The 23,831-nt window shown below is 42.2% G+C and overlaps 1 protein-coding gene across 12 annotated transcripts in view; it reads right to left on the minus strand.

Annotated features, from left to right (window-relative positions):
• Positions 1 to 23,831, minus strand: part of TENM4 (teneurin transmembrane protein 4) — a 634,039-nt gene that overhangs the window by 66,901 nt on the left and 543,307 nt on the right. For all 12 annotated transcript variants that reach the window (XM_042779057.1, XM_042779056.1, XM_042779058.1 and 9 more), the window contains 5 exons: positions 20,089 to 20,208; positions 12,459 to 12,720; positions 6,734 to 7,001; positions 4,595 to 4,738; positions 2,328 to 2,577 (listed from right to left, as the gene is read on the minus strand). In XM_042779057.1, the coding sequence (XP_042634991.1) occupies positions 2,328 to 2,577; positions 4,595 to 4,738; positions 6,734 to 7,001; positions 12,459 to 12,720; positions 20,089 to 20,208 (1,044 nt within the window). The remainder of the gene's footprint in view (positions 1 to 2,327; positions 2,578 to 4,594; positions 4,739 to 6,733; positions 7,002 to 12,458; positions 12,721 to 20,088; positions 20,209 to 23,831) is intronic.

Consider the following 23,831-nt stretch of genomic DNA (forward strand, 5'->3'; position numbering starts at 1 on the left):
GCTGGAATGACACTGATGTATTTTATATTGGATATTACTTGGCAGTGAGCTCACTTATGTACTGCTGCATTTCACAAAGGAAGTGTGATCTCACCTGCTTGGAGTTATTCACTAACACAAGAGATAGGACCATCAGACTTTATCTATCATTCAGTGCAGCAACGAGCTAAATAGATGTAGATGCAGACACCTTTACAGTTTTTTTCACCCTCAAAGCAGCACCTTGTGACTTACAAAGGTAGAGTTGCACAGTTACAGGTGGCAGTCCATTGCTGTAACGTTGTGAACTCCACCCCAGAGGACTGAAATTATGCCAAGCTGGACATTTTTCATAGGTCTAGGTTACACACCCAGCTGCAGCTCTCTGCGACCCACCATGCATTTGCTTTCCAGAACACTACACTCCAAAGCTACCCCTGCAAACAAACCTTGGAGCCAAATAGTAAGGGTGTTAATCTCAAAGGAGATGCTGATTTGAGAAGACACAAGCAAACTCCATTTAGTCCAAAAGCAATGGTTTTTCTCCACAGCTTTTAGCCAGCCGACATCTGAACCCACTTACTGTATTGCACACCAGAGTGAAGAAATGTTTATTAGATCTAGTAACCTGAGTGTTTGCACAGATGAAGCAGCAATTGTTGCAGCAGATTTAACTCTGGAGTAAATTTAACTCTGTGGCTCTACACAACAGCTAGCAAGGCTGTTCTGTCAAGGCTTCCAATTTTCTCTTCCCCAATGAGGAAATACTTTGCAAAACCTCTGTTGGGTCTGGTATTTCCACTGACAATGAAACAGGGATCGGGTTTTTAAAATTGTACTTCTGGGAAAGAGATATTAATCCTACTCCGTTGCAGTGGGATTTGGGCTCACCTGGGCTCTTCTGGAAATCTCACCTTTGGTCATTGAAATAACTTTCTGGCACTGGAAGCATATTACACTCTAATGAGGACCAGGTCTGAAGGTTTATCCCAGCTTCCCACCTTACAAACATAAGAGATATTAAGTTCTCATGTATCATGGAACAGAATAGCAAAAATGAGGTTCTTGAAAGGTGTCCCAGCCCTCTGAGGTGCACATACCAAAGCAGCTATTCTGTAAGTGCCAGCCTTCTGGTGGCTATCTGGATTTATTTTTTTCCATACACCATGATCTACAAGGATGGTTCTGAGTGCCAAATAAGACTTTTGACGAGGTCTAATGACCACAGCATGTTTGTGCATGAGGGACTAAGGGGATCTTGCACAAATTTGGCTGCAGTCCTTGCAGAATTGCAGTATTATGTTCGTCCTCAGCAGCAGTGGATATTAAATCTGAGGAGGGAGGGTCTTACTTTCAGGAAGATTCTCCCTTTCAGGCCAGATCTTGAGAGGTGAATGGGAATACTGAGCCTTCCTACCAAGTTATCCTCATACTGACTTCTCAGGATCTGATTTCAGGCCTGTCAAGCACAGAAGACTCATTCAGGAATACTCCCTTAGCTCTATCTGACTTTCCTGGAGTGAGATTTGTCTGGCCACATGAAGGCTAGAACCAGGCCCCATTGCTTTAAAGTGGATGCTTGTATTTGTTGTAGAAATCTTAGATAGGAAAAATATCCCCAGTGAGTTCAATTTGAAATTTGGTTCAGCCATAATTTATTCCATTTTCTCAGAACTTGTAACAAATCATACTTTTCCCTCTCCTTCATTGTTTTTAATGGATGTTCCTTCCCCTTCCTTGTTATTTCTCCTGGTGTATTTTTTTCCTTTGCTTTCTGGCGTTAAAAGGAAACTCTGCACTTACTTCCAGATGCTCCATCTGCATGTTCAGCCTGACACTGCTGCTCAGTTGGGAACTGAGGGGGGGCTGCTACAGCTGTCCCCTGAAAAACAACTAGAAAACTCCAGTCTGTGACTGCCTAGAGTGATCGTCTTCTCTAAATTATGAGTGATTATCAGTCCTGATTCACCTCTACATATCATCATCAGTGCTGTGTCCTTTCAAGTTTAGGTTATCTCAGAGGTTGCTTGTTAATTTCCAGCATTCCCACTGGTTTCTGACTACAGGAAAAGGCAGACATCAGCACAGCCTGATTTAGCAGCACAGAAATGTGTCAATATTTTTGGCATGTGATTCAGTTCTGGGAGAACTTGCTAGGACTGTGTTTCTCTGGTGTAAATCAAAGTCAGCAGAGTTGCAGAAGAGGCAGATCCAGACAGCTTTTTTTCTGTTTTGCTGTGTTGTTTGCTTTTTTTTTTTAAGAGTTTTGCTCATTTTTCTTTTGGGTACATAGGATTTCTGTAGAACTTAAGAACATAACTCTAACGGCCACATTCAGCACAGAGTACCTCAGCTCCAGTATGTTGGTGACATTGCCAGAGGGAAAGATCCTTCGGATGTAGTTGAAATCTCCAACATAAAGACTTCCATCAGACCCACATGTTAGGGCAACAGGAGCCAGGAGTTTGTTTCCATCTGCCAGACCATTGCAGCTTGGACAAGAAATGCTCCGTCTGCGGCCGTTGCCCATAATGCTTCCAATTACAGGTGGCTGCTGGGAAATGAACTGGTTTTCCCCATTTCCTTTATGCAAGATGCCTAGAGAGAGAGAAAACAGTATTATGGAAATTAAAGAAATAGGGAGACTGAGACCAAAGGGAGCACAAACTGGCAGTGCTGCATGCCAGCTGGGGAATCTGTTAAGTAGCAAGGAGGTTTATCATCTTTCATAGTATTGTTTTTTGATAGTTTCAAATGAGGAGCCTCTTTTCTGAATTACAGTAAATTCACGAATACAAGCCGCATGGAGTATAAGCCGCATATCCGGTGTGTTGGCAACATTGATGTCTTTGTCAATAGATAAGCCGCACCCGGAATATTAGCCGCACTTTAGTTCGCCGCGAACTTTCACAAAATCGTCATTTAGTAACACAATCGCGGGATCGCCGGGGCTTACTGGCTTACTGCCGACCTTGGAAACATTGTTTCCAAGTAAAAAAAGACACACCCTTTATTTACAAGCCGAAAAAGACAGGAACAATAGTGTGGTCATTTTGCGAGCATTCCCAATGGATCCGCGTTGCCTTTAAACAGCCGCTCAGCCGCGCGGGCAGGCAGCTGAGCTCCGAGCGGAGCCACATCTCCGTGCTGGCACAGGAGCGGCCGTTGTAGCCCTCGCAGCCCGCGGGGGGAGCGGCCATTGTAGCCCTCGCAGCCCGCGGGGGGAGCGGCCGTTGTAGCCCTCGCAGCCCCGCGGGGCGAGCGGCCGTTGTAGCCCTCTCCCTGCGAGCTGAGTGGCCGTTCTACCCCTCTCCCTGCGGGCTGAGCGGCTCCCCCAGCCCTCTCCCTGCGAGCCGATAGCCCACTTCATCCCTCTCCCTGCGGGGAGAGAGGCTCCCCCAGCCCTCTCCCTGCGAGTCCAGCCAGCCCCGTAGCCGCACAAGACTGAAAACACTTTAAAAAGTACAGAGAAATATCAACACTTTTATCGAACTGCCGAGGTAACTCACCCCGATAACAACCCCCGCCCCTCAGTAACGCCGCCATCCACAGGCAGGCAATAAGCTGTTCTCTGATTGGTTCATCGTCGGAACAACGGGAAACCATGGATTTCAGACTGTTTTGGCTCGGGACTGGACCAGCATGATACTAGGTAAGGGTAGATATCACATTTTTGTCCATAGATTAGCCGCACCGGAATATTGGCCGCACTTCCGGGTTTCCACCAAAATTTTAGTCTTCTTGCTGCGGCTTGTATTCGTGAAATTACTGTAAGTAGTTTTTTAGACCCATTACATTTCCCACAGAAGGAAAATATGTAGGGAGAACAAGGCTGTCTTTACGTTTGAATGAAATACACTTTTCAGCATCTTATGAATTTTTACCTCCCCTGTCTGTTCCTCCTTGCCCTGTAATTTGCAGTGTGCCAGGTTAAAAAAAAAAGAAATTACACAGCTCATGGAATAGTAAGGGTCAGAAAGACCATGGGACATTTTCTAGAGAAATGTTTCATCTGCAAAGCTTTAGAGGAGCTCTGCCAATTTTCCCTCCAAGCGTAGTGCTCTCAGCAGTGATGTGGGCTGAATTAGATGTTTGCTCCCATACCGCTGTTATCCAAAGGGACACAGTTCTTCCACCTTTGAACGTGTTCTGATCAGCTTTTAAGCCTCCCTACTGCAGTCCTCAGCAGTCTTCAAGGACTCTGGAACCTTCCATTCTCCCTTGGGGGAAGGTCATGAAGCCTCTTGTTTTGCAAGTATACTTGGCACATTGGAAGATGCCTCTGGGTGGATTTATGCTTAGTGACAGCTCCAATCTGAATAGGTTCCCCTTCGTTATTTTAGGAATATTCTTCTTGTTAATACCCTTATTTTACGACACTACAAAGTTGGGCTGACATTCAACTACTTCATGAAGGCCAGCTTCTTTTACATTATGCACATCAAATTGCTTCTAAATGTAGTTCCCTGTTTCCTCTAAATAATTTGTTAGTAAAATACATGAGAGAACACATGTGTTGATCAGTTTCCTTCCTTTTTCTTGAATTCTTAGTGATAAGGAGCAACGGGGTCTTGCAGTGCTGTATTATTCCTGCTATGTGTCACAGACAACCTACCACTTTGTATGTTGAGAGCATGGTGCTTATCCAGGGACCATCCTCCAAGTTTGGAAGCATCAATTTCATAACCCTGAAGCACAGCTGTCCTCTTCTCCCACAGGATTAAGTCTGGACAGGATTCATACTCATAACCTACGGAAACTGTGAAGAGAGAAACAAAAGACTCCTTAGATTAGAAACATTAGAAATGCAGTGCCAGCACACACAGAGTCAAAATTGAGCAGGGGTAAGAGCATTTCTACAGAAATTTACTAATTTAATTGAAAATATCATCATCATAATTCACAATCCTAATATTTTTTCTCTTAAAAGTCTATTCTGCATTTAAAAAGGTCAATGCCCTTGTAGGTGTTGGGCGAATGAGTTAAGAATTTAAAAGATGCTGTTTTAGCAATATATTTTAAAACAATGGATTTTAAGATTGGGACTTGATCTCTGTGAGTCCCTTCCAACTCAAGATATTCTATGATTTGAGAGTAAACCAGTGCTGGAGTCACAGATGAGATAATTTTACTCCTATCTACTTTCGTTGATTGAAGAGTGCATGCCAGGAACTTGATCTTGATCCTGATCTTTCTTGGAAGGTAAAGACTTGTGCAATTCATGCATGGGGCAGTGAGTCCTTCAGAGGCAGCAGTTTCGGCCAGGTTGACTTGCGGTCATTGTTAATGTCAAAAGTTTGCTTGCCATGATGTCTAATCAGAGCCTTTCAGGAGTAACTCCACTGAACATGCTGTAGTTGCTCAAAATTATGTCAGCAGAAGGAAAATCATGTTTTTGACAGAATAATGATTCCTTTATGATTTCCTCAGAAGAAGCAGGACCATTTTCACTGGTCTGCTTTTCTTCTTCTAATCTTTACAGCTGAAGCAGAGCAGAACTGCAAGTTTCATACAAATGAAAAGCAATTACAATCTTTTTTTTTATTAGATAGAAAAAAAAGAAGTTTGATCTTACAAGTTTACCAGCCTCTTTGAAAAGTGCTGAGGACTGAGAGAACTCAGGATTTGCCCCCAAACATAGCCTTTTGCAGATTGCATTAGAAAAAAAATGTAAGTTGGGATATAAGAGGTCAATATTTTCCACTGTTCTGGAGGCGGGAATCATTGAAGGCATGAATGCTGAAGTCCTCAAACCTGCTTGGGTATTCTGGACTGTAGAGCTGTTTCGTGGAGCACTCCAGGACCCACTGATAATCTGGCATCTTAAAGAGCATGCAGACAAAATCGTTCAGGATATGCTACCAGGATACATTTCACAGTGTGGTCTCTGAGCTGGATAAGGTTCAGCAGGGTGTATCATCCAACTTGCTCAAGGTAGCTGAGCCTGAGTGAGAGGAGGAAGGCATCTATTCTTACTCCTGGAAAACCAGGCATCCTGCAACTCATTTAAAAAGACTTATCTTCAGTTGAGCTATGAGGCAGTGAACCATCCTTCTGCCAACAGCAGCTGTATTTGCTAATTTGGGATGTCTCCTATTTTGCTGGCATTATTTCCTGAGCCTGGAAGGTCTAGTCTAGACTCAGGTGAAGACGTGTAACTGAATGGCAACTGGGTGTTGACAGATGGGAACCAATCACTGCAGAACTGCATTACCTCTGCTCACCAAACACCCAGTGTGGGATGGCACTCTTGAATGGGTAATGAAGGGGAACCTAAGATTAGACCAATTCTGAAGGTCAGGCACAAGGGGCAGTGGCAATCAGGGCTCTGTCTTAGGGATTCTTTTCAAAGTAGTGTTGACAGTTTTTGGCTGTAGGTGAGAGGCAGCCAAGTGCTTCTAGTCCCAGTTAATTCCTTCTGTATGAATTTGATGGGAGCAGCTCAGGATGTACGTGCTGGGCCATGAGCCAGAGAACAGATAAATGTTTGTATTCTGTCCTTGAAAGTGTTCAAGGCCAGGTTGGATGGGGCTCCAGGCAACCTGATCTAATGGGTGGCATCCCTGCCCATGACTGGGGCATTGGAACTAGATGGTCTTTAGATCTCTTTCAATCTAAACCATTCTGTGATTCATCTGCTGGGAATGTGTGCTGCAGTGAATCTGCAGGGACCATTTAATGTGTCTGCAGTCAGATCATACTGATCTAGGACAAGGAGCTGCTAAAAGGAGGCACAAACCCTGGAGTCACTTACCAAAGGCTTCTGAGAGCCCATACACCTTCTGGCTGTAGACATCTGTCTTGTCCCAGATGAAATAGTAAGACAGGTCTGGAGCTGCTGCAAACCACTTTCTGAAGAGGCGTCCCTCAACGGCCACCATGAGGTGGACTTTCATGAGATTGAAGGGGATGGTGGGGTGGGTCATGCTGATCCTCAGCACTGATTTGTAGCCAGCTGTGCGACTGCTCAGGTAACTCACTTTTATTTTACTGCCGGAAACGTTAATCTCCTCTTGTAGAGCCTGTGGAAAAGCAATCCATGAGGTGTTAAATCAGCAGCGAGCAGACAGGAAAAGCCAGTGAAGCTGTAATTTATCAAACACACCTGTATAAAAGCTCTGGCAGGCATGTCTAAAAAGGCAACTAGGCATCAAGTATGAAATCATATATGTAACTTATTTCTGGAAGCTAAGGAATGCCTCCTGCCTTCTCCATCTCTGTTACACGGGAAAACAGAACAAAGTATCACATTAAGTCAGTGTTTACAAAGGGACTCACTCTTACAAGGAGTACCAGGACTCAGGGAGAAAAGAGCCTGGGATCTCAGATAATTACAGCCCATCAGTTTAGCTTACTTTTTTTGTCTTTTATCATCATAGGTTTTAGAGGTCTCTAATTTTTGCTTCCTTTTCCCAGTAAAACATCATGCCCTACTTTGCCTTAAGGATGTTTCCTGACCATAACATGCAATTCTCTCCAAGACATTAGTGAATCCTGATTCCACCCTCCCTCCTCCCTCCCATCTCTCCTTCTTTGAAACAGCTCCTCTCCTACCTCCCCTCTGATCCTCTCTACCTGATCTACTGTCTACCTCTAGCATTTTTTTAAAATCTATGTTCTCGCCCTTATTTTCTGACCTCACATTTGTTCCTATTTATTCTGGCACTTGCTTAAAATTCCTTTCCTTTTAACTTAAGTGATAAAACTGTTGGCCTGACCTACCACCTACAGCTCCTTTCCCTTCCCCTCCATTCTTCCTTCTCTTTCTTTCCCAAACTCCTCTGTATTTTAAGTGAGTTGCTTCATTTTCACCTCCAGCCATAAGTATGGTTATTTCTGACTGACTGGGACAGTTACCTAACAGGTACAAAACTTCAGAAAAGACTGAAGAAACATCAGAGAAAGCTGTTTCTGCTTTGAGGACAAGTCTCAATAAAGATGGGATTTTCAGCTAATTTACTTGCTAAACTATAACCAGAGCTTATTTTTATTTTGTTTTCTAATGGAGAAATGCTTGGAAAGTTTATGAAAAGTGATACAAGTATATCCCTGACACTGTGCTGATCTTCCCATGCAAAATGCTGATAAAAAAAATCCTAGGAGAAAAAAATTGTCACTTTCAAGAAAACTTCACTCTTGGGTAAGTACACAACTTGGACATTTTTGGCACAAGTCAGCAACCTCTGGTGAAGATTGAAAAATGAAGGTAGAAGCTTATCAGTGAGTTGGAAAGCCTGGTCTGCTAACGGGGTGTGTTAAAAGGTCACAGCTGGCACAGTTCTCTCCTGTGACACTTCTGATGTTCTTCAGTGTGCTGGACCCTAAATGAACTTGGAAAATACTTCCCTAGCAATAAACATCTTTCTGAATATTAAGGGCAGGGAAGCTTGAAGGTGGGTCAGGAGATGCACCCATTAGGAAGGGATCACTTCTATCACAGTGTGATTCTTGGGGTGTCCTGTGCAGGCCCAGAAACTGGACTCAATGATCCTTGTGGGACCCTTCCCACTCAGGAGATTCCAGGATTCCATGATCCTTGTGCCTTCCAAGTTATGTCACTCCTATACCCAGCTCCTTCTATGTGGGAGCATCAAACTTCCCTGGCACAGTGAGTTGCTCGACTCTTACAGGTTGTCTGGTTAGTGTTATCAAAAATGACAAACGTTGTAAAATTCCCCCCGAAAATACCTCTTCTGAGATGTTATCCGAGGCCCAACACTTTTTCAAGTGATAACTAAAAGCTCTGAGTGTTGCAGCACTTGAAAATGGACACATCCAGCGGTTAAAGCACCATTCCACTGTGTTCATAAATATTTACCTTCTCTAACGCAGTCTTTTTAATTTACATATCTCAGTGTTTAGGAGGATTAAATATGACAGAACTGAGGAAATCCAGGATTTAAAAAATATATATTATGAGAACAGCAACAAACTGGATGGGACAAAGCTCAACCAGAGCCAAACTGCAGTGACAGTGGTCCCTTGTGTCAAATCTGTTTTCATATGTAACCCCATTAGGATAAATACAGGCAAAAATAATTGTCATGGAGATACTATTTGGAAAATCTGTTTCAGATCCTTGTCAACAGTAATTATTTTCTCTCTGTCCTGATCTATCTCTGCTGTCTCCCATTCCAAAGAAAAGGTCAGCACAATGCTGCCAAGGCAATGAGCAGCACAAGGGGTTGTGTTTAAAGGTGTCTGCTCGAAGAGAGGGTTCAAATAGTAATTTGGGTAATTCAAAATATATTTGTAGTTTACAAAACATGGCACTGGTAGCGGGGTGTATAATTCAGTAGGATATCAGTGGGAGAAAAGGAGGAAAACAAGCTTTAAAATAATCTGGATGTGCTAGAAGTAACAAGAGCTAAATTGTGCCCTTATTTTATTGATAATTGCTGTTTGGCCCAGACACATTCATATGCTGTGACTGCAGACCTTGTGAAAGACTCTTAAGAGTTTATCCCAGACTAACCAATATAATCTGCTCTTTAAAAGTGGTCCAGCCACAAGGCTGGGCAGCCAGAAGAGCTGCTTCTTCGGGCTTACTGGGGATTTACACAGCAATTTTCACTGCCATGTTCTCTTGGCTCTGTGGTGTTGATCTGTTCTTGTCTTAGTAGCAATTTTTCTCTCTTTGCATGAGACAAGGTAGGAAGTCTTGTTTCTGTGTGCTGGGTTACACATGTCTCTTACAGCTACTCTTCACTCTGCCAGCAGACAGGCAAGGAACAGTTAATGTATTTTTTTTTTTTTGTAAGAGGTTCAGAGAGAATTTTAAAAAGGAAAACCATTTAGAGTCTGATTCAAGGGCCTTAACATAGACATCTAGTGCTTTTGAAACGTTCCATGGTATCCAAAACTTCTGCAAGGGCATGACAACTCTGATGCGGACCTTTCTGACATCTCCACCTTTCTGGAGCTACAGCTGGAGGCCTGAAGGAACACTTCAGGGCATCCTGAATGGCCCCAAATCTGTCTATAGGCACCTGAATAAAATATTAAAAATGCACTACTAGGTTTTTGAATGCATCCAGGTAGAGAGCACTGCATTTATTTCTGCATTTATCTGTTGGAGCTCATGAAGTTCTTATCTACCCACTTGTCAAAATCTCTTTCCCAGTCCTGCTATCTGCTTGTCACCTCCTCCCAGCTATGTCCTCACACCTTTTATATTTAACATTTCCCTACTGAGAACTGTGTATTATAAAATGCAGCTGCAGGAAGGGACAGCTAGGTTATTTTTTATTGTATGTACATCCAGTATAGAAATGAAATGTAGACCATTTCTGAAGTGCAGTACAATGAGGAGTCTGCCACAAATCAGATTCTCTTGTAAACTCCAGCACCACAAACTCTGATGACCTTCAGCTGTCAGTATTTGAGGTGGAATATTGATTTACAGGTTTTAGCTCAGACATATGGCACACAATAAAAACACTGTGTTTATCATGTACGGGATTAATCTTATCTCAACTTAGGAACCTAATTTAGGTGTCTCCTCCGAACTGCTCTTTTAGGTCTTCCCTACAGCTAACAGCAGATATCTTTAGAAGGTTGATGTTGCCTTGTAAACTTAAGAGTGGGATTCAATTCCAGTTTAAGGCATCTAAATCCAGATGTCAATTTACAAATATGCTCATGTGAGGTAGGCATGTATACAAATCGATTTCAGTCAGTGGAATCTACCTGATACCATTGGTGTGAACCAGAAAGCTTCAGAGTGGTCAGCTTAAGTGATGTGCAGGCTCCACTGATGTACTGATTAGATTTCTGTCCCCTTAAATGGGAGCTGCTGTTCACAAGGATTCAGAAGCTGCAATGCAGGACACTCATAAATGGATCATTCTGTATTCCCAGTTGAAGACCAAGTAGGATATAATCAGGACATTTCAAAGGGCATTAAATGCCTTTGGTGAAGGTGGTAAAATACTGACACAGGTTGCCCAGAGAGATGGCAGATGCCCCATGCCCCATCCCTGGAATCATTCAAAGTCAGGTTGGATGGAACTCTGAGCAGCCTGGTCTACTGGAAGGTGTTTGTGGTACCAAATAATGACTGAGATTATGATCATAGTTGCACTGATCAGGTATTTTGATTCTTCCCAGGCAGCACTGACCATTACCTTTTATAGTGTTTGTTTATTTAATAAAAAGATGTGGAAACTAAGATTCTGAACCAAGATTTTATAACATGATGGACTTTACAAGATACAGGCTTAATTAGTAATTATGCTGGGACAAACATGGTGACTGTAATTGGAAATCAGTGTGAGAAAGGATCTAAAACTTGGCCCAGAGGGAAAGGTAAAGAGACCACTAGCTTTTTTTTTGTTGCTGGGTTTAATACCTGGTTTATTAAAATTAGAAAGTATAAAGTTGCTTCTTTCCTCATTAATGCTACTGCAACCCCAGTGGAGTACCACATCAGAAGCACGCAATTTATCTCTAGACTTGTTATTATTTCCACCTTGGCAGATTATTGTCCCTAAAAGCAATACTCAGGACATGCTGAAGGCTGGCATATAAAATCCAGAGAACAGTGTGTCCAAAACAGCAAATGCTGAATGCTGCTATATGCAGATATTTCAACAGATTTAGTGTTTTTAAGGAAAATTGGTAATTTGGTTCTTTGGACTATTCAGTTTGAAACACACCTTTCCATTTGGCAAAATACTTTGAAGCCACAGCAGATTGTTAGGGTTCTTTATCTGACTCGCATTTCCACAAAAAAAAAGGAAAATGGGGATGAGAAATTTAAAGGTAACCCTCTCACTCTGCCCATCTATTCCAAATGTCATGAAATGCAATAAAACTGAGGTGTTCTGCAGGTTGGCCCCTTCTTAGCCATCTGCTGGCTAACTGCATGTATAAGAAGCTGTGTAGAGTGGGGGAGCATGACTTCCAACCATGAGGAAGCTCACTCCAACACTCCACCACCAAGGTTCATAGTGCCCAGCAGATGGAACTTGCTCCTGAACAGAAGACAGGCATTAAAGTAAAGGAAGAGCATCAGCCTGGTGCTGGGCATGTTGAAGGCCAAAGGGCTGACCAAGGGCTTGTCAGTCACACAAGGATCCCAGCTCACGTGCTGTCAGTTACGAGTGCTTTGCCGTCATCTCTCAGGGGTAAGAGAAATCTGGTAAAGCGAGTGCCTGGGTGTGAGTGCTCCTGTCAAACGTCTGAAAAATGGGGTAACAAATGGGGAATGCTTATTGTTAGGAAAGCAGGGGAATCATTGCATTTGTGTTGCTCAAAGCTGTCAAAAGAAGCACAGAAAGAAGATGGGGATGAGAAGGCACTGGCAGAGGTTGCCAATTTAATGCCAGGTTGGATGGGGCTCTGATCAACCTGGTCTAATAGAAGGTGTCCCTGCCTACAGCAGGGGGGTTGGAACTACATGATAATTAAGATACTTTCCAATCCAAACCATTCTACGATTTTATGAATTATTGTCCCTCAGTTCAGATGGCTCTTACCTGGATTTCAGGAACAATAGGACCTTTCTCTGAGCAGGAAGTTGCAAAAGCAGTGAGTGGAGATGGAGAGACCACAGGGTTGGGCCGGGCGAAGTTACTGAGGTCACAGCTTGGGATCTCGTTCTCTTCATGCCTCATGACTATGGTTTCCATCACAAAGAAGCGATCCCACGGCAGCCACAGTGTGTGCTCCTGGGTGATGAAGGGAGCCCGCTCAAAGTGCAGGATAATGGAGATTCCACCAATGGTAACAAGATCAAAGCTGTTTTAAGAGATGGAATACAAAATTAGTGCAAACACTGCCCCATTTGTTTGTATCAACTTCCTAGCAAGGACCCCAGAAAAATAACTGCAAGAAATATAACCAGTCTCATTTTATGAACCTAAAATCTGCAGTCCAAATTGGCTTTACCTGAGTAACAGCAAGTCGGAGACAGAAGTCCAAGCTCAGTTTCTTTGCACATTGTCCTTATGTATATTGAAATCATATCCATTCCTTTTTTGAAACATGTTTATCTCTGTTGGTGTTTTTCTAGCACCAACATATTTTAGCCATACACACTAATTTTCTTTTTTTAAAAGAGTAGCTATTATCCAAACAAATGCACAGATTGGATCAATTCACATGGTGAAATAAATTATTAGGAAAGTGGTTTCTCTGACACATCCCCATATAAATTGTCTTGTCATCTCTGCTAACTTGACTAATGCCAGATACAACCTAGGGAACACGGAGAGACAAGTCATGGACTGAGCCTAGTCTACCAGAAATACAAACAGAGCAGGGTGTCTGTGTGCCACAGCACTCAGCACATCATCTCTTTTGACTCTTAATCATTCAGAGCAGGGCAGATGAATCACTGCTTGTGGTCTCTGACTTCACCCTAAGCTACCTCCAGCCAAGTGGTTTTTCTGCCTCTGCTATTGTTGGATAACACAGAGCTGAAAAACTGTGAAAAAATGTTAGCTTGATAAGGAAAATATTTTTCCTCTGGATGTAAGGATGTTGGGAGAAGGTTCTGGTGGTTTTCTTAGTTTTGTATTTAAACTTCACATCTTGTCACAGATGGAGATTTTATCAAGTAATATGGGGATATATCTACTATGCACAGACCCAAAAAAAGAGGTGTTAAGTAAGAAAGCAAAGGATTTAAACAGAAACTGATGACCTCCTGTTTTTGCTCCTTTGTGTTTTTCTCACTGTCTCTTCAGTTGCAATGCCAAACATGGGCTTCAGGCAAAGAAAGTTTTCTCATCCTTGCTTCTCACTTTCATGCTTGGCACTGCTCTATGACACTCTCACTGAGAGTTTATGCCTGTGATCAGGCTCACTGGTTTCAGCAGAGCTGCTCATGTGCTTAAAGAGCTATGACCTTAAGTGTTTCTTGGCATGACAACCGGGATCTGAAACACTGATTGCCCAAAACCAGACTTGATGCAGCTTTTAAATACAGAAAGAAGACAGAAGGTGAAAAAAGCATCTAAAAATTACTTTTTAAAATTAATTGCAAGGGTTTCAGATTGGGTGCAAAAATCCCAGAGGAAGCAACAATGGGCATGAACTATTTCTAAAAAAATTCTTTGTCAAGCAATTTTTTGGGGGAACCTTTTTTATTTCATGGTTGATGGACTGAGGTGCCATTTAGGAAACAGAATTATGAAAAGAAGGTTATTCATTAAAGAATGTTGAATTGAGTCCATGAGAGGAAGTAGAAAGCACTTCAAAAAACCAAAGCCATGTTTATTCTACCACTCGAGTTGGGGCATCATGTTCCCAGACCTATGGAGCTTGGCTTGCAGCAGCCTGAGGAGTAACTTGCTGGTCCCTGCCAGCAAAGCTGCACAACGTTTGTACCCTGATGTGAATGTTTTTAACAGTCAATTAGCATTTGGCAAGTCCTTCAGCTGGGAGGGAGATGCTTGCTCTGCATGGATCCGGGCACTGAACGGGCCAACAGGAGGGAAGAAATAAACATTACAAATGATGCTCAACAAGTTTTTAGACAAGTTAGAAAAGGTTTTATTTGCCAACACCTCCGTTTCATCCCTTTGGCTTCACTGAGCCTAGATCAGCGATAGGAATCTGTTGGGGGGAAATGTCCTGGCCTCTCCTGCATCCCCAAAACAGGATGCAGAAAGGAAACCACCACCTCCATGTCAGGCTCCAGCAGCTGTGAAAACAGAACCATGCAGTATTTTTTAGCAAGCGATGTCGCTCACAAGCTGGTTTTCCCAGAGTCCCAAGGTGCAGCTTTCAAGTTACCCTGATGAACTGAACAAAAGGTAAACTCAAAACCAAACAGAAAAAACCAAACCAAAAAAACCTCCTAGTTTCCCTCACTGAAATGAAATTTAACAAAAGGAAAACTGTCCTGGGATTGAAGGAAGGAGATAATTATATTTTTGTTTTTGCTGCTCATCTCTAATGTATTTTTTATTACTCTGTAAAAATCATACTTGTTGTACAGTCATTTTGTTGCTTTTCTTTAAAGACGCTGGAGAGACAAGCTGAAGGATGAAATTATCTATTTATCCAAAGCAGGCTCAATAAATAAAAACCCCACAGGAAAGTGTAATCTCTTTTCTCTGGAAGTTCATGTTTTTGGTATTTCTGAGAAAGCTCTGCCAAAGCTGCTGAAAGCAATGTGGAAAAAGTCTGGAGACTTTCTTGCTGTTCTATTAACACTGTTCCTACAACCCAGGGATACCAAGGACTTGCAGCCTCTCCAAACTACCACTTTAATCAAATTTAAAGTTTTTCTAAAAAAATATGGTTTATAATCCAGTGCTGATACTTTGAACTGTCAGTTAACTTTGCTTTATGGAAAAATGCACACAATAGAGAAGTTTGAGAGTTGTCATTTTATAGTCATGCCTTGCTATATAAACAAAGTCTCTTTGGCAGTAATTAGGCTAAAAACACATGCAAGCCTTGAAGTTATAAAAGTTTTCCTCAGTCTAAGTAATGTGACTCAAACAGGACCAGGGTTTCACTATTTCAGGCTGTATCTGAGCAATGTAATAGGAGAGACCCGGAATAAAGTGAGCCCCCTTAGAGAAGTGAAAAATTTAGCTCACTCAAACCCTGAAATTTTACTTACTCATTTGGAAACTTTATCATGCCAAAAAGAAACACCAAAACCCCCAAACCTGGAGCAACAAAATCAGCTTAGGAACCAATCTAGCTAAACTGATGCAATTGTATCTTTAAATTCCCTTACTTTAAAACCCCAGTTATTTCCCTGCTATCAGTAAACCGATTTACTAAATCAATTTAAGGCAACTCAGTGCACATTTTCAAGAATAGATATTCCTATGGTGAATATGCCAAATAATAAACCTGCTGAGTTTTATGCAGTTATCTCTGACCCCTGGAACAAGGTAACTGCTTGCATGTGTGCTCCCATTTATTCTCCAAACCAGAATGACACTGAAGATGGGATAGATGACCCTGTATGACTGCACTGTTCTGGACTGGGAATGCATGCAGCCTGCTACCGTAAGTCAGGAGAACCTGCTTCTTGTCTAAGAGCATCAATTTCTTAAATCAAAGTTGACTCAATCACATGAAAACTTTGCTGTACAAAAGCTGATGTCAAGCTCTATTAAAAAAATACTCAAACCCATAAAAAAATATTATAGAAACTGGAATAGCATGAATTCTTTACATGATTTTGAAAGTGCTTTACAAATAGTATTAAATAAATACTATATCAGTAGGGAAGGTAAGCAAATATTAACTTCCTTTCACAGGCTGGTTCACTAGGCTGGGAAGGTCAAGAAATACATCTAATGGTATCCACTAAATCAGCAGTGAGGTTGGGATTAGAAATCAAGGGTGTCTGACAACATTATCTGCCCTGAAAAATTTTAGCTTGAATGGTCTTAAATAATTCAAGATCATTTACAGACCACTGAGGAAGTCACTGGACTCAGGACAGATTTCAAAGGACTTTGAGCAACCTGGTTTAGTGGGAGCTGTCCCTGCTTATGGCAGGGGAGTTGGAACTTTAAGGTTGCTTCCAACCCAAACCATTCTATGGTTCTGTGAAATTTGGTGTTCTTTAACGTGTCCATTTATGGACAAATGGTTTTTGTCCATAGAATACCTACAGAGTACACATGTGCCTGTTCATTTGAGAAAACACCTGCATGTATCCCTTAGCCAAGTTAGAAAGTATATTCATTATTCTGGAGGCTCAGAACTGCAATTAGACAATTTGTTTGGTGTTGGTGCATCAGGTTTCTGTAGAAGCAGATTGACTTGAGAGGAAGGTGAAGAAAGTGAAATCAGAAGAGCTGACACCACAGAATCTGGGGTTACTCTGACCCCCACCAGCTGCCTACAGAAATCACAGCTTTAGGATGAATCCCACTTGGTCACAGATTCCTTGCTCTGAGACAGCTGATCTCTGTCATTTTTTTCACTTAGAGCTGAGTATATGCTGGGGCCTGAGTCAGCAAACTGCAGCCCTGAGCTCCTTGAAACTAATTTAGCTTCTGTAGGCTGGCAGCCACTCCAAGGAACCAGGAATCCACCAAAGCTTGGTGGAGCATACTGATGCTCTGGCTGCATGGCTTTCTGCCCTGTGCTCCTGCTCAACTGGAGAAGGGAAGGACATAGCATGGAAGGAGCACCCCTAGCTTGAAATGCCAGTAGAAGCAGATTTATAGCAGGGAGGATTTACTTTTCACCACCCAAGAATCAGGAAGAAATCATTGCTTTAATATTACAAATGTCTGGAGTCTAGATAGCAGCAGTCATCTGCATGCTCTGTCCCTTTAGCTTACATGTTTGTTGGCTAAAGGTCCAGTTTACCATAAAGCCCTCAGTGCTAGGTACAGCACAACTGCAAAGCAAAGAGTTGGTTTCTTTCCTCAAAATACTTGTAGTCACAAAATGATCACACACAGTAGTTGGGTGTTGTACACATACAAGGAAACAGACAGAACAAAAGGTTATGACAGGCATGTTGTCCAGGACTCTTTTAGTCATATTTATCTGTTCTACTGGACACAGATTTTTGTGCTGGTCCATACACAGCAAGTCGATCATGAGAGTGTGGTTTAGATCCCATTTTCCCACAAAGAAGGTTCAGTAAGGTTGCCAAAGATACCCTTAAGCACAAATGTTCAAATTTCCTCCTTTTTGCAGTAATGCCTGAGCTACTGAAAATAAGAAGACACCAGCTCCAGGGATGTCCTTTTCCTGGAATGGTTCTTTATCATCATCTGCATTTTATTGTCATAACATTGAAGAGTTGGAACACCACTTGGAAAGCCTCCCAGTCCTCATCAGTGTTACAGTAGGTGCAAACATCCCTGAGTGTGAATAGGACAACATCAAGCACACGTTGCTAGCACATTACTCTTTTTCATTACAATTCTATCCATTTCTCTGGCCAACTCAAATGAAAGTTGTGGACTGGAGAGCTGCTAAAATCCATAAATCCTCTCCCAAGTGCTAGTGGTTAGTAGTCAATGCATAGAGCATATGCAGCTGGAACCCCTTCTGTTACATTTTTGTTCTTAAAAGAAAGGGAACCAATTAGCATTGACAAACAAAAGATAAGATGAAAGACATTCCAAATTTGCACTGCTTTTGTTTTGGTTGAGCATGATTGCTCAGATTTTGCCTCTAACACAACCGTAATCTTAATGACTTCTTTCTAATCATTTCAAGATCAATTGGCAAGAACAGAGCTGCTGGGAGCAGGAGACATCTTTTTTTATATGCATGAGCACTGCATTACCAAATTGCTGGCTAAAGATTCTAGGTGATACTACAAAGTTAATAATAATAATAAAGAATGAGGAGAGGAGAGGAGAGGAGAGGAGAGGAGAGGAGAGGAGAGGAGAGGAGAGGAGAGGAGAGGAGAGGAGAGGAGAGGAGAGGAGAGGAGAGGAGAGGAGAGAAGAGAAAAGAAGAGAAGAGAAGAGAAGAGAAGAGAAGAGAAGAGAAGAGAAGAGAAGAGAAGAGAAGAGAAGAGAAGAGAAGAGAAGAGAAGAGAAGAGAAGAGAAGAGAAGAGAAGAGAAGAGAAGAGAAGAGAAGAGAAGAGAAGAGAAGAGAAGATATTAATTTGTTAGGGAAGTACAAGGATCACCAAATCAGCTGCCTTACCAGTCCAGGGCAGATCAAACTAAACCACATTATTAAGGGCATTGTCCAAATGCCTTTTAAACACTGACAGGCTTGGGGAATTGAACGTTGCTAGGAATGCTGACGTTACATTTGGTGCGGGTAGCTCAGTGTGCTACTGCAGTGTGAGCTTCAGGTTGAGCTCCTTGCGGGGTAGGAGGCCAAGTTAAAGCCTGAGGCAAGAGGCAGGGAACTGCCAAGTGACAGGAGTTGAGGACTCCAGACTTTGCCATGCTTAGACTGTGAGGGGATAAAAGCCCAGGGTATCTTTTGTCCCGGGTCCCTCCTTGCAGGCACCAGCTTGGGCTGTTATCTTGTTATTTAGTTATTGCACCAAGATTACACTGTTTTAGGGATCTGGATATCAGAGACACTGATGTGGGAAACCCGAGGTCTAGTGGGTAAGGAACCACGGTGTGACTGTGGGTGTGGGGTGTGGCTGTGGAGGGGCTTCAGTCCCACCTCAGGTGGTGTGAGTGTGACTGCCAGAGTGGCTTCTGGATGGTTCGACAGGGAAGTTTCTTTAACTGGAAGCCTGTTTAAGCATCTTCTCAGTTAAGAAATGTTTCTTCATGTCCAGTATAAATGTTCCCTGGTGCAATTTAGAACCATTCCCATGAGTCCCATCAGTGGATATCAAGGAGGTGAGCTCAGCACTTCCCTTTCCACACCCCCTTCTGAGGAAGCTGTAGGAAGCAATGAGGTCACCCTTCAAGTCTCTTTTGTCTGAACTGGAGAAACTCAGAGTCCTCAGATGCTGCTCACTGGATATTCTTTCCAGTCCTGTTACCACTTTCTTGCCCTCCTCTGAACACATCGAAGGACCTGCACACCTCTCTTAAACTGTGAGGCCCAGAACTGCATGCAGCGTTCTGGGCGAGGTTGCTTCAACACTGGAACAGTAGGACAACCACCTTTTTGACTGACTGGTCATGCTGTGTTTGATACACCACAGGATGGGGTTTGCCCTCCTGGCTGCCAAGACACACTGCTCTAGCAGCTTCTATTCAGCTGCTGCTGGCCAGTATCCCCAGATCCCTGTCTGCAGGGTGGTTCTCCAGTTTATACTTGTACTGGGTGTTATTCTGTTCCAGCTGCAGAAAATCCAGTATTTTGACTTTTTAAAATTCATCCCATTTATCACAGCCCAATGCTCCAATCTATCTAGATCTCTCTGCAAGGTCTCTTGTCCCTCAGGAGCATCAAGAGCATCTCCCAGTTTGGTACCATCAGCATCTTGGTAATGGTGCATTCAACTCCTGCATCCAAGTCATTGATAAATACATTGAATAAGACTGGCCCTGGAATTGAGCAGAAAGCAACAGCATTGGGGACTGGTCACCAGCCAGATATAGCCCTGAAACAAACAACAATAACGCACCAATATCTTCATCAACAATAAACATGCTCTTGGAAGGAGTTTCTCTTTAGTGGTCATGGCAATAACGCTGTTACTGCTGCTTGAACACAATCCCACAGAGACATCCTACCTGCCATCTTGTCTGCTGATTGTGTATCCAAACAGAGGATTGTTGGCAAAGCTGATGTTTACTCCAACTAGAGGGGTCCCATCTGCTGTCATCACCTGGCCTCGAATCACACAAGCATGTCTGCAAGGAGGAGAAAAATGATAAGAAATAGTAAGTCCTTTTGACAAATGCAGTTTTTTCCTCTGCTGATGTGGCTGTGAATTCCTACGGATTAGAAAGCCAAGGCCTTTATAACCTGTAAAGCTGGAGGCCATGTTTTGATGGTGGGATGCTACCCTTGAAGGATTTCTCAGGCATTGTGAAAAAAACTTTTGATATTCAAAATGAGGTTTACAATTACCCTACTATATAAAAGCAACTGCTGCAACTTAACCTTCATTAAGTATAAACTTCTGTAGGATTCACAACATCACACTGGAGTTTCACAGAATCAGAGAATCTCCTTAGATGGAAGGGACTCACAAGGATCACTGAGTCCAGCTCCTGGCCCTGCACAGAACAGTCTTCAAATCATACCATGTATACAGTAATTTCACGATTACAAGCCGCACTTCCAGGTGTCAGTAACTTCTCGTTCTTTGTCCATACATAAGCCGCACCTGATTATAAGCCGCATGTTACAATACAGAGTGTGATAAAAAGTATCTATTCTATCACCATCTGTTGAGGCTGGGGGCAGTGATCCTTATCTCCACGGGAGATATTCTGTTAATGGGCCATTCAGTGAAACCAGGCAGGGCATTGTTCTTTATCTTTTCACAACCCATCCTTCCTCCAGAGAGTCATTTTCTGCCAATGGCCAATTGAGTCCCACTGTGTGACTGATAAAATTACTTCATCCCACTGGAAGTTGCTCCAGCCAGGGGGAAGAGCCCAACATTTCTTACCAAGATAAAAACAGAGGTTTTGGGACACTAAAGGAGCCCCTTTCTCCACTGGACTCCAGAGGAAAACCGGATTTCTCCACATCACCACAGGACCTTTAGAGGAAAAACTGCACCTTCTGCAGGAGCACTGCTTCAACTGAGTCACGTCTGTCACTGCAAGAGGATTGCAATCACCATTTAATGGGACTGCTACCAACACCCTGCCTGACGGGGTGTCAGGTTGTACTCTGACTTTGTCAGGGTTTGGAGTTTGTTTCTTTGTAGTACTGTATTTCTATTTTAATTTCCCTAGTAAAGAACTGTTATTCCTAATTCCCATATTTTTGCCTGAAAGCCCCTTGATTTCAAAATTATAATAATTTGGAGGGAGGGGGTTTACATTCTCCATTTCAAAGAGAAGTTCCTGCCTTTCTTAGCAGATACCTGTCCTCCAAACTAAAACAGGAACTTTTCGTTCTTTGTCCATATATAAGCCGCATCTGATTATAAGCCGCACTTTGGGTTCAGACCAAAATTTTAGTCAAAATGGTGCGGCTTATAATCGTGAAATTATGGTACCTGAAAGTGTTGTCCAAACACTTCTACAACTCTGGCAGGCTTTGTGCCAGAACACTCCCTCATGAGCCTGTTTCAGTTCTCAATCACCCTCTGAGTGAAGAACCTTTTCCTACAGCCAGTAGTGTCTTAACAGTGTTGCCCTAATTAACAGCAAGGTGCATTTTAAAATCAAAGGAAATTACCATGCAGTACACAGGCATATTTAAGGCATAAAAGTCACAAAAGATTCTGACCAAGGCTTGGTAGCTCATTTCTTTCCCATTTGGGAAAGCAATGACAGATAATTTGCCAGGTTCAGAAAGCTTTCTTACAATTTGCCTGGGGACCTGAGCACACTAATAGGATGGGTTTTTTCTTTCCCTCTTTTTCTTCCCAAGCTTGGTAGATTGCACCATTTTATAGGTTACATCTATTCCAACTACTCTGTGATCTGTAATACGCTCTTTTATCTACGGATTTCAAGGATCTTTACAAACACTGATTAATACAGCCAGATTGGTGTTTTACAGAGAGAGGAAATAAAACATGGAAAGATTTTCAGTTTTCCAAGGTCAGTCAGAAAACCTGCAGTAAAGCCAAAGACAAATTTTCTCCGTTCTCATTCCAAAAGTCTGTTTCCGGACTTCTAAGTCATTACTGCATTGCTACCTTAGGAGCTTCCCATAAAGACAAAACATCACATGTCTGTGAGAGTGTCTGAACCCAATTTTTGGCTGAAGGTAACTATTTTTCTGAGCAGCAACAGCAAATTGTAGTGTCAGTGTGTTAACGTGACCCAATGAATAATTTTCCTAACTGCTGTCCTGCTGGAGAGCAGAGATTGAAAGCCAATGTTTCTCCAGGTGCAGAACCAGATCTCAGCTAGAGTAAATCATCCCAGCTGCACTTCAACGGTGCAATGGTGCTTTGCTGGTTCACTGAGGCAAAGGATGATTTCTGCAATGTTTTGTAAAGATGATTTCATAAACACAGATCATTAGGGAAAGAACCACTTATTTTCTTACAGTCTACCTAAAAATCTGAGATTATATAATGCAAGGACATAAAGTATAATTTCCATTTAATAAAGGCTGCATAATTTTTAAATTTCAGAGTACAGCAAACAGACCATTTGCCAGGGAGTCTTAAACAAAATTCCTGATGATCTAAATGGTCAGCTCCAATATTATCAAAAATTACTGCAGCAATGCCATAATGTGTCTGAAATCTAAGATATGACTATATTCATATATAATTTTGGAATAGGTCATAGGAAAATTAGATACTGGAAATGATTTTTATGTCTCTGAGTTTTCTCATATCATCACTGACTTCTTAGGAGTGATGTAGGAAAAGACTTGGACTAAGCTTGAAGCTAATAATCCTACAATCCTACAATGGTTTGGGATCAAAGGGACATTAAAGATCATCTAGGTCCAATATGTCTGCCTTCCACTAGACTGGTTTATTCAGAGCCCCATCTAACTTGTCCTTGAACATTTTCAGGGACAGGGTTAATGGAAGGAATAATATCCTTAATACTTCTATTGCTTCTCCCATTTAAGGTTCTAACTCAGCTTTCCATATACAACAGCTGGAAAACAATAATCCACTACAGTATTAGGCACATCACTCTGTAACACAAAGGTAAAGCATAACTTGAAAGGATCATGATGCCATGGAATATGCTCGGAAAAATGTCAGTGCTTGGAATAACCCCAATGAAGCCAACAGGTCACCATCTGCAGTGCAATTTTTGCATAAAGTGAATGTGTCTGAGCATACCTCTGAGCCAACAGCAAAACCTAGGCTTTCTCTTCCCAGATTTTTTCATTATCTGCTCCACTCTGCCCTATCTTATTATCCATCCTATAGAGAAACCATATGATGGGTTTGAAGCTACCTTCTGTCAGCTTCTCATCAAATGGGCTTCACATTTTGTGGAAGGCAAGGAATAACTGCAAACTGTTTCATGAATACTAAGACCTGAGTACAAAGGAATCAGTGTTCTATATCACATATTCAAGTAAACACTGCAACTACAAATGTTTTGAAATAATAAGAACAGGATCGCACATTTCAGTGATCCCAAGAAGAACACTTCCACCTGTTCTTTTTTCTTGCAAAAGGTCAAAGCAAGTAAAGAAAAAAATACATGTTGCAGGTGTCTCTCCTGCTGCCCTACACACAACACACGTCCAGGCGGTTTTTAAGTTCTATGTTTAAGTGCAAGCAGATTGGCCTAGACTAGTGGCTCAGTAAATAGGAGATGTGCTTTATATCCACAAGCATCTGCTCCATTACATACCACTGACAACT

Source organism: Catharus ustulatus, chromosome 2 (genome assembly GCF_009819885.2).
Source record: "Catharus ustulatus isolate bCatUst1 chromosome 2, bCatUst1.pri.v2, whole genome shotgun sequence".
Lineage (NCBI taxonomy): Eukaryota > Metazoa > Chordata > Aves > Passeriformes > Turdidae > Catharus > Catharus ustulatus.